At 50.5% G+C, this 16628-nt stretch overlaps 1 protein-coding gene across 3 annotated transcripts; it reads right to left on the bottom strand.

The window, feature by feature from the left end:
• Positions 1 to 1437: 1437 nt before the first annotated feature.
• On the bottom strand, positions 1438 to 15714 carry INTS15 (integrator complex subunit 15). Of its 3 annotated transcripts, none has more exons than XM_049111156.1 (6): positions 15325 to 15714; positions 14619 to 14840; positions 11980 to 12145; positions 7490 to 8014; positions 6074 to 6113; positions 1438 to 2224 (listed from the first exon to the last, which is right to left on the bottom strand). In XM_049111156.1, exons 1-6 carry the CDS (start codon positions 15484 to 15486, stop codon positions 2023 to 2025), a joined length of 1317 nt encoding a protein of 438 aa, XP_048967113.1. In that variant the 5' UTR covers positions 15487 to 15714; the 3' UTR covers positions 1438 to 2022. The 3 variants fall into 3 exon arrangements, with proteins under 3 accessions (XP_048967113.1, XP_025282034.1, XP_048967114.1); XM_025426249.3 differs by having other exon boundaries at positions 15295 to 15708; XM_049111157.1 differs by lacking the exon at positions 15325 to 15714 and adding an exon at positions 15047 to 15241.
• Positions 15715 to 16628: the final 914 nt, after the last annotated feature.

The raw sequence follows: 16628 nt of genomic DNA, 5'->3' as shown, positions 1-16628 counted from the left end.
CACAGCCATTGGAGAGCTTCTTTTCCACGCTTTTTCAGAAATACTTGGCACCAGAGGTCAATACCAAGAACCAGCCAAGTGCTCATCTCGTTTCACAGGCATGTCCCAAGACATGGAAGCAGACATTTACTTTTTCAGTCCCAGATCTGACCTCGGCAGATAAACGTATAAATAGGGAACACAATGAACCAGGAATAATGAAGGCAAAGTCAGAGAAAGGGCAATTTCCTTTCTGGTTCATGGCTCTCAAATGCAATTTAAAAACAGATTCCTGGGCAGCCCGGGTGGCTCAGTGGTTTAGCACCGCCCAGGGCGTGATCCTGGAGACCTGGGATCAAGTCCCACGTCAGGCTCCTTGCATGGAGCCTGCTTCTCCCTCTGCCTGTGTCTCTGTCTCTCTCATGAATAAATAAATAAAATCTTTAAAAATAAATAAAAACAGATTCCTGGGGCACCTGGGTGGTTCAGTTGGTGAAGCGTCTGCCTTCAGCTCAGGTCATGGTCCCAGGGTCATGGGATTGAGCCTCAGGTCCAGCTCTCTGCTCAGTGGGGAGCCTGCTTCTCCCTCTTCCTCTCTGCCTCTCTCCCTGCTTGTACGCTGTGTCAAATGAATAATATCTTAAAAAACAAAAACATCCCTGAGAGGCTGGTTCTTACCTACCAGCTGCAGCTCTGGGAACCTGGCTGAGCACTGCGGGTGCCCAAAGAGAGCCACAGGTTTGCAAGGCTGAGAAAGCACATATGGTTGGGGTCCTTTCCAACCAAGGGCAGACCCTACACGGCAGCTGCACTGGCTCCTGCTCCTTACCTTGAGGGATGCCCTGAACTCCAGACTTGAAAGAAAAGAAAGAAAAGAAAGAAAAGAAAAAAAAGGAAAGGAAAGGAAAGGAAAGGAAAGGAAGAAAAGAAAAGAAAAGAAAAGAAAAGAAAAGAAAAGAAAAGAAAAGAAAAGAAAAGAAAAGAAAAGAGAAAAGAAGAAAGACACAGGAATTTATTAGGTAGTCTGGTTTGGTCTGGTCTCCTGGGTGGTGGCCTTTGGCCAAGAACAGAAAGGTAGACAAACCACAAGGTTAAATTTCATCCCTACAAGTTCATCTTAGTCCTTTATTGCTCACTGGTCATAGTAAGCATCTCTCATGCCTTGCTTCTAGTCCAGGGGAGTATTAGGTCATGGCTAGTGGTATCTTTCTTTTCTAAAACTAGTAAATGAGAACTCAAAGCAGATACCTTCCATTGAGTGCCAGCAAAAAAATGGAGGGAAGCAGACAGACCCTCGGGGCAGCACAGGGCAGAGGAGATGTGTTGTCAGTAGCATTTCTGTTAAAAAAAAGTGCCTAAAATTATTATTCAATCTTCTTACCCCATCACTGCAGACCCACAAGGAAACCACTGCCATTCATAATGACTACATTTTAAAAATATAGTCCATAAAGTCTATAAAGCTGTTTAGAAAAAATTTATTTGAACATATGAAAGGAAAATTTAGACCCCGATAAAACAGAGGAGCTCCTCGGCGGGGACGGGCGGTCCTCTTGCAGGTCCCTGCCCAGTTCCCCAGCTAGCGCCAAGCGCCCAGGCCCAGCCTCGAGCTCACGGAGCTCCCCGGGAACCCGGGTGGCAGGGGCCCTGTCACATTCACGTACGGAGATGCCAAAGGGCCTTGCAAATGCTGCTCATCACAGCTGTGCTCGGGGCAGCACGGGCTCCCTGCATGTCTGAAACGACACACAGATACTGGCTTGTGGAGTCGGTGTGTCCGCAGGCCGCCCAAGCCCTCATCAGGCGCTGCCCACTCCTCCTTTCATCGATCCCACGTGGACTTCTGCAAATGTGACCCCACGGGAGGCCCCCCGACTGCAACGCTGCACAACTTCCGCACCAAGACAGTCCTGCCGGGGCAACGAGGGGCCACCGCCTGCTCCCACGAGGTCCTCTTCTGCGGGATGGCTGCCCACTTCTCTGAAAGGCTTCCTCTGGCCCACACAGAAGGCACACTGCCCCTCAGTTGCACACGGGATCGGCCTAGCGAATGGGCCTGAACGGGAATGTCATGCCCGAGATGAAGGTGTGCCCTGGGTGTGTGGGCAGGGCGGGATGGGCGGCAGGGTGGGCCGGCACGGCCCCGTAGCCCAGCGGGGGCGTGTGGATGTGGGGGTAGAAGCCTGGGGGGAGCGCCGCATGTGGTGTTTGCTGCACAGGGCCCGAGATCACCAGCTGGAGCAGGCTGCAAATACAAGCACAAGGGTTAGGCCGGGGTGACTGGGCTGGCCTGTCTACTTGTGGAGGCAGCACCCTGAGGACGGTAGAGAAGGCCTGGGCACGGTGGGGCCTCACACATGCACCAGGAGAGGTGCCCCACATAGGCACAGAACATGCGGTTTCCAGAGGGGGAAATCTGTCAACCTGGGGTAGAATAGGGGTGGCTTGTGGCTATGGATGACCTGGGGGTGGCAGGATTGAAATTGGTCCCGGACAGAGGAGAGAGGAGCAGCTGGCAATAGGAAAAGCAGGATCTTGTGAGCAACAACAGAGAGGGAGGGACCTGAGGAAACCACATGGCAGGTGCCCAAGGGCTCCAGTGGCAGGACTGTGGAGGAAGGGTCTGCACTCAGGCTTACAGCCTCAGGACGCTCTGAGCACAGCTTCAGTGTGGTGGCCTGGGCACCCCTACACCTCTGCTTCACCCCCAAATGTCTACAGTTAAGAGGTCATGACCCAGACACCGCAGCAAGTAGGATGGCAGGCCACAGTGTTCTCAGCGTCACTCATCATGATTGAGTCCCTGCCAAATTCCAAGCACAGCCACGTGAAAGCTGGCCTTCCAGAGACTCTCATGTGAGCATGGTATAGGGCCCTGCCCTCCTGATGGCGCAGGCCTGGACCCGGCCCTTACCCTTTCCCTCTCTGCAGAGCTTCCAACCCTCCTCTTTACTTGCTTCTTCACTGCAGGGGTGACAGTCGTCTGCACCCACACTCCAGCCCTACACATCATACCACCTCTGGGTCTCCACAAACCACCTCATGACCCTGTCACTCCTCCCTTCCACCCACAACTGCTCCAAGCCGGGGGTGCCAGGCACCTTCTCGGGCCTGTGCCCCCCCACCCCTCTGTGGTTTGGAATATCCACAGGCTTGGCCTCCCTTCTGGTATCCCTCTCAGTTTCCAATACTGGTCCCTTTTGAAACTCCCTGAAGAGTTCTCTCTGATTGGTCTCATCCTTGACAAACCCCTACATTCCCTCCCAGAAAGATCAGCAGAGATTCCTACCTTTCCCACCACTGACAGCCCTCCCAGGCCTTAGTGCACCCACGTCCTGCAGTCCATCCCAAATACCCAATCACGCCTTAATCAGAGAAACTTCTTGGTCCCTTGGGCCCTTTCCTCTTTAGGACCGAGGTCTCCTTTCCCAGCCCTGCCTCTCCCCTCCCTCCCTGGCCTCAGCTACGGACACTATGGCTCTGCTCTTGCTCTTCTGGCCACACCCCAGGGCCATGGCTTGAGCTGGTTTCTAATCTCCACAGCATCTAAGCTGGTCTCTCCACATCACCAGATCTGTCTGCCTGGTCCTGTTCATACCCATCATTTACCCTCAGGACTTCCTCATCCCACGAAGTCATACCTGCCATACCTTCTCTGCAACCTGTGTTGCTTGGTCCAGGAACAACCCCAGGCACTTGGCCCTGGCTCCTGTCGATGCCTACCTGGAGCTCTGAGGGTGGGAGCTAAGCCTTCTGCAGACTGACCTCTTCCCCCCCAGTACAAAGCCTGGTGCCCACAGGAGGGGCTCAAAAGATTAACTGAAGGCACGAAGAAAGCTGCTGCCCTCTCACGGCCCAAAACTCTTTGGAGCCCCTTTTCATTTATGTTACTATTTTTCTATAACCTGGGATGAGAAATTCACTCAAAATAAGCAAACACAGAAATAAACCTAAGGAGGGTATTACAGAAGCAAAATGTAAGTCCTATGTTTGTTTGAACCTACATACCCTGCCAGAGACAAAAGGAGTTTCAAGAAATTTCCAGTCTCTTCGGAAAGCAATAAAAAGAACAGAGACTACCTGAAGTCAGAGAAGTTTTCCAAGTGACCACACGTCCTGTCCTTCCCCACACTAATGCCAGGCTGCCCTGGGAGGTTGGGTTTTGGGACACACGTGTCAGGAGGGCAGGGCCCAACAGAGGGTGTGAGGAAGTTCCACTGGGATTCCAATGGGGACCAGTAGCTACACTGCTCAGAAAATAAGGGATCTACACCCAATCACTGCGTTGACGCCCTGAAACATTCACACTAAACAATGGCTGAGCACAAAGAAGTGAAATATTACTAAGAGATTACTGCAAGAGGAGCAGAAAGATGCCCACTTATACTAACACACTCATCAGATGCCAGGTGATTTTCCTAGAGCCCCGGGCGGGGGGGTAAAGGAACAGTGTGGGCTCCTGAGGGACAGGCGTCCATTCTGTTGAGCAGGATCATTTTGTTCCACTGGGAGCCAGCGCACTCCACCTATTTGGTTCTTGTATCTGCCCAGACACCTGATCAAAGCCACCTTCCCACAGCAGGGCCTGGTACCAAGATCCCTAAGCACACAGGAGCACCCAGTCCCTGGGCAGCAACTACTCTTGCTGTCAGCCCACAAGCTGGCACCTGGCCAACCCTCTGGCCTCCAGTTATGTGTGTTATCAGCCCGCTACATGTGCCCAGACTCACTGACCCAGCAGAGTTGGTGGGCCAGACCCTGGGCAGCTGGAAGCACCCCTACTGTGGTGGAGTCTGGTAGCTGGCTCCCACTCTGTCCACACTGCTGGCCAATGCCAGCCCTGGAGCCCCAGTGCCTCTGTCCCTGATAAAGGCCAACGTGACCCTCTGAAGAAAGGATGTTAGTAATCCTACCAACATCACTGGATTGTCTTCTGTCCCTGTGCAGGATAGAGCTGTGCCCTCAGCTACAGATGCTTTCTCACCTCCGTGTCACAATTACTATTTTTAGTGGATACATAATTTCTATTCTTTTGATGTATCACTACTAACTTACTAAGTATCCCCATACTTGAGGGCCATGAGGTTGCTTCCAGTTTTTTGCTACTAATACTGCATTTGCCTGAAACGGTTTTGCACATACAGCTTTTGCTTCTTAGAGTCCGGAGGAAATTAATTAGATTAAGTGACATTCCCACATTATGAAAATAATAGTATGCTGCACAGCAGCTAATACTTCTTAGACGCTACACACCAAGTACTATCCTAAGTGCTGTGTTTCTACTTTAATCCTCACAAAATCCTCTGGGTGGGGCGAGAGAGGCAGGGGATGAAGCAGATATTATTATTTTCTTGATTTTGCAGACAAAACAAGGCAGTGGAAGATATGGAACTTGCCCACGGTCATACAGAGAGCAAGCAGCTAGCCTGGACTCCTCCCCACTATTCCTATTGCTTCCCTCAAATGATGACAATAAGCACCATTTAAGGTCAGAATCCCACATGCCGGGGACTAGGCTGGAAGGTTACAAATACCACCTCATTTAATCCTCACTACGACCCTATGACAGAGGAAAACTGTCCCCCAGTTTTACAAGGGCGGAAACGGAGGCTCACAGACAGGCAGAGCTATTGCCCAAGCATCAGAGAAAACCAGTTAGAACCATGCTCATAACCCACTCAGGGTCACCCATCAACAAAGCCTAACCGACATGCTATGCCCTGGGGCCATGGCTCTGCAGTGGTTACCAAAGGCCTGTGCCACCCACATTGTCACCAACAATATGTGTGCACAAACATCAAAAGTCACCAGGAAACACATATGCTAATTTAGTGAGGGATAAATGACTCTGAGCTTACTCTTGTTTCTTTCCTTGACTCCCAGGCAAGGTGGCTTTATCTGTTTGATTTACTCTCCACTTGGGCTTTCTCTCATGTGGGTCATGCTATCATACCTCCCACTCATCATTAGATCCTTAGGGGGCTCCTTACATACAGATGCTCTAGACCCTACAGACCAACTCTACCCAAGGAGGCCAGGACGAGGGGTCCACCCGAAGCCCAGCCCAGCCCGAAGTCTTTGAGAGGGCACTTACTTATTATGGGGCAGCCTGGAGCACAAGGTTCTCAGGTCATCTGAAATCAAGGAAATATATCATAAGGAACAGACTGGAGACAAGATGAAATAAATGTTCACTGAGTTCTTTTCAAGGATGTTGACAAGACAGCAATAGTGCCTTAACTATATTTTCCTAACGTCACTTAGAAACAATGTTCTCTCTTCCTTCAATTCTTGCTTTAACAACTAGGTCCAGGGCAGCCCGGTGGCTCAGCGGTTTAGTGTTGCCTTCAGCCCAGGGCCTGATCCTGGACACCCGGGATCGAGTCCCACATTGGCTTCCCTGCATGGAACCTGATTATCCCTCTGCTTGTGTCTCTGCCTCTTTCTCTGCGTCTCTCATGGCTAAATAAATAAAATCTTAAAAAATAAAAACAAAAATTAGGTCCAAACAGAATACATGACTCAGGAAGGGGGGCAGGTCTACCAGGAACCATGGTTTTCACAACCATGGCTGTGAAAAGGCCCAGAGGCGGGGCTCTCACTGAGCAGATCAGATGCTCAAACGCATCAGCATCACGCATCAGAGTGCCTGCCGCCTGGGGCCATTGGCAACATCTGGGAGCTCACAGTCACTAAAGCACAGGTGCGATGAGACACGGGGAGCGCTCTAGCACTGAAGTGCCAGAGAATTATGGACCCTGGAAACAGGTGCTGGAAATGCTTCATGCACTTGATTGAACCTGTGTACTATGTACTGCAAAAAAGGAAAAGGTTCAGGGCACCTGAAAGGCTCAGTCAGTTAAACATCTGCCTTTGGCTCAGGTCATGATCCTGGGGTCCTGGGATTGAGCCCTATGTCAGGCTCCTTGTTCAGCGGGGAGCCTGCTTCTCCCTCTCCCTCTGCTTGTGTTGTCAAATGAATGAATGAATGAATGAATGAATAAATAAATAAATAAATAAATAAAATCTTTAACAAAAAAGAAAAGATTTTCTACCAGGAAAGATGGTAAGGTGTTTTGTTTTTTTTTAAAGGTTTTATTTATTTATTCATAAAGATGCAGGGAGAGAGAGAGAGGCAGAGACACAGGCAGAGGGAGAAGCAGGCTCCTTGCAGAGAGCCTGACGTGGGACTCGATCCAGGGTCTCCAGAATCTCGCCCTGGGCTGCAGGCGGCACTAAACCGCTGTGCCACCGGGGCTGCCCGGTAAGGTGTTATTCTGATTCTTAAGGAGTCCCGGGTCCTGGGCAAAGGGACTGGGAGAGACACAGACTGCATGGCCAGTGTTCTCCCTGGGCACGCTCTGTGACTTTGCCCTGGTATCCTGTGCTAAGAGGAAAGGAGTCCTGAAAGAGCAGAGGATGATGCGTGTCCAGGACTCCCTGTCTTCCTTCTGGCAGGGGTTGGTGGCAGCCCTGCCCCCCGGAGGGCCCAGGCCAGGGAGTCACCCACCTCTCGTGCACAGCAGGGCCCCGGAAGCCATGGCTACTTGCAGAGCCTGCGCCAGCCGGTCCAGGGAGAGCTCGATCTCCTGGGAGGCGTTGAGGGGGTTCAGTTCATCCGCCAGCCTGTTAATCTCCTCTACCAGGGGGACCATGTGGTCAAACAGGATGAGCCCCAGGCGCCCATACAGATTCTTCTCAGTTAAGTGCACCTGGACCACCATAAGGACCTGCAGGACGCTGAGGTGGAGTTTTGAGTACAAGAGGTGGGAGTCTCTGTCCATCCCTCCAGAGTCCTTTGGAACTTTGGGAGTGACGTGGCCATTAGATAAGGAGGGCTTCTTCTTCCTTTTATAAGCCAGAGGGGCCTTCACACACCAGCGGATCAATCCAGTGAGTGGGGTGAGCTCTAAAAATCCTATGGGGAGATTGGCAGCAATCGGAGTATTTAAAAAAGTGATGAGAATCAACCTTGGGTCCTCAAAAATCCAGCTGACAATCATTTCGAGCAAATCCAATGGTGGGATGAGGTCATCTGCCAACAGAAACGCTTTAAGTCAGAAGTGTCTGCAGCCCCCATGACAGAGGCAGATGTCAGGGAGATGGGCCTGAGGGCACAGTACGCAGCACCTGACCCACAGACTACGCGTTTCATTTACCTTTGTTTACCTATCTTCCACCCCCTTTCCCAGAACACCCAACACCTTGAGGGCTGGGACTCTCATCTTAGTCAGAGCCAGGACTGTCTAGCCACAGTGGGCTCAACAACCTATTTGTTAAATAAACAATTACCTAGAACTCCGTCATGCCTTAATTTGTCCCATGGGTCAATTTAAATAAACTCCCACACTCTTTATATCCCAAACTGCTACCACACCTCAGCCCCTTCCAGAGAGTAGCATTTGTCCCTGGGCAGGTGGCTCCTCTGTGGCAGTGACGGCTACAGTGGCCTCTGCTCAGAGCAGCTCTGAGAGTGGTGAGGGGTCAGTCAGCCACCAAGAACCATCTAAGCCCCAAATCTGGAATCCTTGTCTAAGTGAAGACTGACCTCCTGTGACCCTGGACCTGGCACATTCTACAGCCTAGACAGAGAACAATAATTAAAATAAATGCTGACTTTTATTTTGGGTTTACTATTTTCTAGGCCCCAGTCTACATCCTCTACACAGATTAACTCACTCCTCACATAACCCACCTATTATAGGAAGGAGGAGGCTTGGTGATATCAAGTCCCTCCCCTGGGACTCATTAGAAGTGTGTGGTGGGCCCAGATCTGGGCCCAGATGGCTTGGCTCTGAACCACTCAGCTGCACTGCCCATCCTGGGAGTGGCACACAACGCCCTTGTCTGTGAGCATGGGAATGGGTCCCCAGCCCCCTGTCTCTGGAGCTGTGCAGCCCTCAGCTCACGCAGAGCTAAGGGTGACAGGGTTACTTCCAGGATGCTGAGGCCAAAGCCAAGTAAGAGACAGGAGAGTGTGGGGTGAGACACATATTGACCGAGACTCCTCCTCCAGAGACATGCCCCTTCTTCCAGAGATCATGCCTACCTACTCATGTGTTCAACCTCACCCTGCCTTTGTTATATAAATGAGGACAATAGGTAGCAGTTGTCCTCCTTCACTTGGCACGATAAGCAGTTGGAGACCCTGTGTCTGGCCCCTTGACCCCTTGAGAGGTTTCTGTCTGATGAATGCCAGTCTCATACCTACTCGTCCAGCACACTACCACCCCCCGACACCCACACACATCTAAGCCGAGGCATCTCTAAGAGCCTGAAAGCTGTGTGTACGTTTGTGCCCGGTGCATAGAGTGAGTGAGTGTACTTGAGCAAGTTACAAGTTACCTCCATGACCTTCCTACTCAAAGACGCAAGTTCTCTGCACCATTCTGGCGAGAGGAGGTTCTGTCTCCTTAGGTGAGCTTCTTCCACCTTGTAGTTTTGAAGGTACAGATGGCCCAGGAATGCTCTCCTGTTACCAGAAGCTCCCAAGAGCAGCATCAGTCACCATTCCGACTGTGGACTCCAGTCCCTCCTCTAGGGCCACCACTGTGTGCCTGGTGACCTCCCTATCTCCAAACTCACCAAGTTGGATACATTAAAGATGTACAGCTTTTTGTATGCTGATCAGACCTCCATACAATGGTTGCAAAACAATCACCAACACGTTAGACTGGCGAACTGGCTTAAGAGAAAAATACCATGTCTCATATCCATTCTAGAATGCTGGTATTCTCTAAACATGACTTCCTTTTCCACACTGTCTAATCTGTCCCCGATGTGAAGGGCAATTCCCATCCTTGTTGGTCTGGAATAATGGATGGCTTGGAAAAGCAACCATGATGCTGTACAATGGTTTAATTAAATCTTTCCTTTGGGAAAACAAAGGGCCTAACTACTGTTCCCAGCTATTAACAGCTCTGAGGAAGCCTTTACAGAAGAGTGCCAGGGAAAAGCCCACTCTAGCAGCAGGGTACTGCTCACAAGACCTGCCTCCCAGCCCAGGGGCACACCACTGGGACAGTGACAGTTTAAAAGTACACATGACTATGACACGCACTTCAGTGTTCATACTGACCACATGGACTTTCTTAAGAGAACTAAAAAATTGAACAGTAAGGGGAAAAAAAGTACAAAAAGGGATGCCTGGGTGGTGCAGCGGTTTGGCGCCTGCCTTTGGCCCAGGGCGCGATCCTGGTGACCCGGGATCGAGTCCCACATTGGGCCCCCGGTGCATGGGGCCTGCTTCTCCCTCTGCCTGTGTCTCTGCCTCTCTCTCTCTATGACTATCATAAATGAATAAAAATTAAAAAAAAAAAAAAAAAGAAAAGAAAAAAAGTACAAAAGGACAAATATAATCATGGTGCTGCTGGACTGAACAAAACTGGAAATGTTGAAGGCTCTCCTGCTGCTGATTTAGCCATCAGACCAGAATAAGAGACTATCTGTCAGCCCTCTGAGCGGCAAGAACCGAGGGCAAAGGAGGAATCTGAAATAGAAATGCAGGCTTTGAGTCTGGCTCTGCAGAAAAAGTGCCTACCGTGGTGAGGTCTGAAACCTCCCCATGTGGAAATCCAGGCCCAGAGTCCCTGCCCACGGGCCAAATGGACTGTGGGGTTCACACAAGGACACAGATGTGAAAGGATGCAGTGCTTCATGAAACCTTGTCAATCCATGTTCCTTAGAACCCACCTCTGGGGGAGGTAAGTACACAGCAGAGCCTAGTCAGTGTAGGTCTGAGACTCCCGTTCTAATTCAACCAGAGCTAGTCAACCTGTATTGGTTTTATTGGGAGCCTGCAAAAAAGACCTGACTAGAGTGCTCTGATGCTGGACAGGGATGGGGACAAGGGCTTCTCCCAGTTGAAGTCAAATGCCATCTACTGGCTGCCTAAGGACTTCGCCAGGCATCTTCCTAAGAAAGCTTTAAAAATGTCACCACGGAAAAAAAAGAAAAAAGAAAAAAAAAATGTCACCACAGTAGAAGTGCCACACATGCCTCCCAGTACAATATGCCCAGGACACCTAGGCAGGATTGTTGCCAAAAATGTTTAACCCAAATTTTACATAAGGAAACATCAGATAATCTAAATTGAGGGACATTCTGCAAAACAACTGGCCTGAGCTCTTCAAAAACATCAATGTCATAAGAAAATTTTTTTAATGCTTTATCTGTTCAAGATTTAAAAAGACCAAAGTGACATAACAACTATGTATAATGTATGAACCCTGATGGGATCCTGAATTCTCCTGACCCTTCAAGGGGCGGCAGGGCTATAAAAGACATTATTGAGATAATTAGGGAAATCTGAATCTGGTCTATATAAGAGATAATGGTATTCCCTCCATATTTAATCTCTTAGGTGTGATAATGGTATCATGGTTACTAAGGGAATGCTCATTTTTGCAAGAGAGATACATATGTGCTTAAGTCCTTGATATATAACATTGGTAACAAACTCTCAAAAATTCAGGAAAACCAAACACTTTCAAGTATGTGTGAGAGAGGGGGAGAGAAAGAGAGGAAGGGAAAGAGAGAACATGGTAAGCGTTAACAAGTGATGAATCTAGGTGAGAGTCTTGCAAACTTATAATAATCTTGCCACTTTGCGAAGTTTTGATATTTTCTAAAATAAAAAGTGATGGATCAGAAAAAGCAAGTCATCCAGGGAGAGAGCCATGTCTTCCCCAGACATCATTCGCCAGCATTTTTTTTTTTTTTTTTTTTTTTTTTTTTTGTAGTCGCCAGCATTTTTAGGCTGTCTGCTCGGACCATTACTGAGTTTGGCAAGTGGGAGTCACTAAGGAAAGCTCCCTGCTGGCAAATTCCAGAAGTCCAGGTGGTCCCTTCCTTTCGCTTTTCAGCCTAAAAGAAAACACACATTTCAGAGGGAAAAAAAAAGCCAACACTTCTACTGGACATTTTGCCTAGGTGTTTGGTGGAAATAAAAATGACAATCAACTGAGCTGCTTTAACAGCCACAGCCTGTTTCAAATTTACCTGATGACAGGTCATACAGTGCGGTGACAGAAGTTATGAACTGGCAGCAGAAGCGAGGGCTGGCACTGAGTATCTGCTTCAGCGTCTGCACGGATCCCGGCACCAGACAGCAGTAGTCATCCACGAGGGCCCTGGCTAACCTCACACAGTAGACCACAGGCGTCCGCTGGAAAGAAGCCACAGTCCACATAACTACAAGTGTCATGAGCTAGTAGACAACTATGTACATGTGGTGGAGACCACCACACCTGGGAAAATCACTTTCCAAGAGGGGGGCAAAAAGATGTTCAGAGCTTACTTGACATAGAGCTCAGCCAACCTAAGCCCACAGACCAAATCCATCCTGATACCTGTTGCTGTAAATAAACTTCTGCTGAAACATGGATCTGCTCATCTGTTTGCTATTGTGTAAGGCTGCTCCTACACTACAAAGGACAGAGCTGACTGGTTTTGACACAGACCATATGATCCACAGAGCCTAAAATATTTATTGTCTTACCCTTTCCATAAAAGGCCTGCTGACTCTTGCTCTGAAGTTCACTTAGGAAAGATCGCTTCTAACTTCAGGTGAGGAAATGATAACTTTTGTGACCCTATAGGTGAGACTCCAAAGGTAGAAATGAACAGTTGCTACCACTTGAAAGAGCTTGCCGAGTGTTTGTGAATGCTCATGTGATTCTAGAGCAATGCTTCCTCACTTTCTCTCTCTCTCTTATGATCCTCCTTTACAGATTTCCATAATATTTTCAAATCCTACCTTACCACCCTCCCCTGCCTTTTTCCTTCCCACTCAGGGGCCAATCTGTAGCTACTGCCACATTCAACAGCTGCTCAGGATGCTCCAGTTCCAGGGCCCCAGGGTGGCCTACTGGGGGGAAGCTGCAAGGAGACAGCAGGCCAGATTGTTCCCTCAGGCTCAGATCTGCTCCCACAACCACAAACCACCATCCCCCGCCTTCCCTAGCAGGAAGCTGCAGCCTCTTGCCTCGATGGGGCAAATCCTGATTCAAACCACTATGACCCTTTCTTATCACTGACATCTGCTTTTTGCCAAAAAGCCAACACGACAGCATCAGGAGAGAGAAATGGGAAATCATGTGATGAATTACAAGATGCTAAGCCTGACTATACTAGGTGATCAGCGGATAGAGGTAATTGTGACATTAAATACAGCACACACGATCAATTCAGATGCCCCTGAGATGGGACTGGTGAGAATTAAGGTACAGATTCCACCAAGACTTACCTGTGTGCCACAAAGGACAACGTATCTTTCTAGCCACGTTGTGAGAATAAACAGTTTTCAAGGAAAATGTCTACATTAATTGGGAAACAAAACCCAACACTAAATAACTTCAAGTACTTGAGAATGAAGCAGGTTTGTGAAAATGGATATGGCAAATTCTGTCAGCTTAGTTGAGAATCATGTTAATTCGAATTCTGAGTTAATCACTACTCCAAGTGAATTACCAATTTTTGAAAAGACTCTGAGTAATAAAAAAAGCAAAACAAGGGATCCCTGGGTGGCGCAGCGGTTTGGCGCCTGCCTTTGGCCCAGGGCACGATCCTGGAAACCCGGGATCGAATCCCACGTCGGGCTCCCGGTGCATGGAGCCTGCTTCTCCCTCTGCCTGTGTCTCTGCCTCTCTCTCTGTGTGACTATCATAAATAAATAAATAAATAAATAAATAAATAAATAAATCAAAACAAAATCTTTTCAAATACCCTCTAACACAAAATCTTCTGATATTCTTTGATATTTAAAAACACACTAGAAGGCTCTGACATCCATAACCATTAGAAGAGCCATGATCTTTGTAATGTCACCCCGGGACAATGCAAAACAATTCACATGCTTACTGACCTAATTGTATATAATTTGATTTACAATAATCTTAAAAACAGGGATCCCTGGGTGGCGCAGCGGTTTAGCACCTGCCTTTGGCCCAGGGCGCGATCCTGGAGACCTGGGATCGAATCCCACGTCGGGCTCCCTGCATGGAGCCTGCTTCTCCCTCTGCCTATGTCTCTGCCTCTCTCTGTCTCTGTGTGACTATCATAAATAAATAAAATTTTAAAAAAATTAAATCTTAAAAACAAACAAACAAACTGAACTTTAAGGCCACAACATGCATAACTATTTTCAAAATACTACCTTATTTCCAGCTAAGGAAAAGAATGAAAAAAAGATGAACCTTTTTTTTTTACTTTTAAAATCCATTTACCATTACAAACTACGGTTTTGTCAGGAATGGTTACCACCCGCATGTAACTGCAGATGTAGGGTAGCAGCACACAGGGTAGTGACAGCAAGGAGATAACACACAGGAAAAGCCTCACCTGAAACCCAATTAAGGGAAGAATTCCTGACACTAAACTCCTCTTCAGACTCTTAGAAGAAGGCTATTTCGGGGATCCCTGGGTGGCTCAGCAGTTAGCACCTGCCTTCCTCCCAGGGCCTGATCCTGGAGTCCTGGGATCCAGTCCCACATCAGGCTCCCTGCAGGGAGCCTGCTTCTCCCTCTGTCTGTGTCTCTGCCTTTCTCTCTCTGTCTCATGAATAAATAAAATCTTAAAAAAAAAAAAAAAAAAAAAAAAGGAGGAGGAGGAGGAGAAGAAGGCTATTTCTGGAGAAGTACCTGGAGCCAGGAGGCCGCACACTCCAACACTGGGATTCGACACACAGCCACTGCCATGGAGACCAGTTTTCCCAACAAGCTCATCCGGCTGTCATCAGCCTTATTCCCTTGGGGGCTGAAAAGGGATGAGAAAATAATCTGCCGGACAGAGTCCTTGGTTTGTTCCTGGAAGTAATTGCACATGATTTCGAGAAGTTGGAGCTCCTGAAGTGAATTCAACCTCTGTAAAACAAATCGGAGAGAAGCGATAAGAAATTCAGCTTTAACCTGCGCGTGAATTCTTAAGGCAAGAAAACAGGAACGACTCTCTTTTCCCCAGGGAACTGTTCACTCCTCTACAGCCCGAGTCCCAGGGGGAAGAACTCTGCTACTCTCAGATGTCACCATACGGAATTCTACATCATCCTGGGGCGCTCAGGACGACCTACACAGGTTTGAGACTCGATTACAGGCCTTTAACGTCTCTTCCCGCAGCACCACTGAGGCCGGGCTGTCGCACCCAGCTGAGCAACGCTCAGGAAGCCAGAGCAGGTGCGCTGGGGCTGCTGCGAAGGAGCCCGGCCACGGGCGAGAACGGAGCCGCTCAGACGAAGAGGGTCTGTGCTTGGCAAACGCTTGTCACCGCGAGGGGCGGAAGAGGGGGCGAGAGTCTCCTTCTCGCGGACGCCCGCCGCACCTTGGGCTGCGCGCCGCGCTCCTTGGGCACCTGGAACACGAACTCCTCGAGCAGCTCCACGGGGCCCTTGTCCACGATGGGCAGCGGCGCGCTCTGCAGCTGGCTGCTGAAGTAGATGTCCAGGTGGTACAACACCTCCTTGGCAGCGCTCAGCGCGTCGCGGCGCAGCAGCGAGTGGCGGATGTCGCTCATGGTGCGGCCGCCGCGGCCCGGGGCGCCCGGAGCGCGTCGGGACTTCCGCCCCGGGCCCCGCGGGCGCGCCCGCCGCCGCCGAGACAAAGAGGCCGCAACCCGGCCTCTGCCCGCCGACCCCGGCGCCCGCCCGCCTGCGGCTCCCGCTCGGGCCTGCTTAGGGGGCCATCGCCGCCGCCGCCGGCCAGCGGGCGCCCGGCTGTGCGACTGCGGCGCCACCGAGGGCAGCGGGAGCCCGACGCCGCGGAGCCGAACGGCGGCGGAATGCCGAGCGCGGCGACGGCGGCCCGCAGGGGCCAAGCGAGGGCCGTGGCGAGGGCCGGCTCTCGGGAGGGCGCCACCTGGCGGCCCGGCCCGCCCGCCCGCGTGGAGGGAGGCCCGCCCCGTCCCGTCCCCCGGGCCCCGCCCCCGGGCCCCGCGACCGCCCTCGGACCTGGGGCCGGGCGGCCGCGCCCACAGCTGGACGCTGATTGGGCTTCGAGCTCCACCAGCCTGCGCGCAGGACGGGAAGCTCCTCTGGCTTCCTTTGCGCGGCGCTCGAAGCCTACTGATTAATTTCACCGCGCTTTTCCACCTGTAGGACGGGCTCGCTGGGGCTGGTACATAGCTCAGGCCTCAGCAGGCCGCGTCAAAGATTATGTCTAGTCTGGAACTCTTGGGGCTGCGGTGACAAATGATGCCTCCTGACCCCCCGCCTCCAAGTTCTTGTCACGAGTTCCCCCTTCCCCAATCCCCTCCAGTACGGCTGGCCATGGCAATCTTAGGTATCCTGCTCCTGAAAACTCTCCCCTCCTAAAAGCTCTCAGCACTTTCTATGGATCTCTTCTGCATCCATCTCTGCACTGAATTAACGAGGCAGTGGCGGGGTGGGGCTCTGGGTGTTAGTTTGAATTTTAAAAACAGGGCATATAAGACTTGATCAGGGCCACAAGAGGCCAGTGACTGAGGGCAGGCAGGGGACAAGCACAAGACTGGGCCCATGCTGGCTCAAGGGAGGACCTCGGTGAGAGTGCTAGGTCTGATTAAGGAGATGAAAAGCCAAGGCCTATCTCCTTGGGAGAGGTGGAAAGGCCATCAAAAAGAGTGCAGCCAGGCACAACCCCAAGTCACTGAGACTCTCCTGCACACCAGGGGACACAGTA

The sequence above is a fragment of the Canis lupus genome, chromosome 6, assembly GCF_003254725.2.
Source record: "Canis lupus dingo isolate Sandy chromosome 6, ASM325472v2, whole genome shotgun sequence".
Lineage (NCBI taxonomy): Eukaryota > Metazoa > Chordata > Mammalia > Carnivora > Canidae > Canis > Canis lupus.
This window is presented reverse-complemented; position numbering and strand designations above follow the sequence as displayed.

Bases quoted from the DNA above. Each gene is read 5' to 3' on its own strand.
- INTS15 (XM_025426249.3), bottom strand. From the start codon at position 15,486: ATGAGCGACATCCGCCACTCGCTGCTGCGCCGCGACGCGCTGAGCGCT. The intron at 8,015-11,979 runs GTAAATTTGAAA...TTCTGTTGGCAG, and splicing joins ACTGTATGACCTGTCATCAG to ATGACCTCATCCCACCATTG. The intron at 2,225-6,073 runs GTAAGTGCCCTC...TTGTATTTGCAG, and splicing joins TCCAGGCTGCCCCATAATAA to CCTGCTCCAGCTGGTGATCT.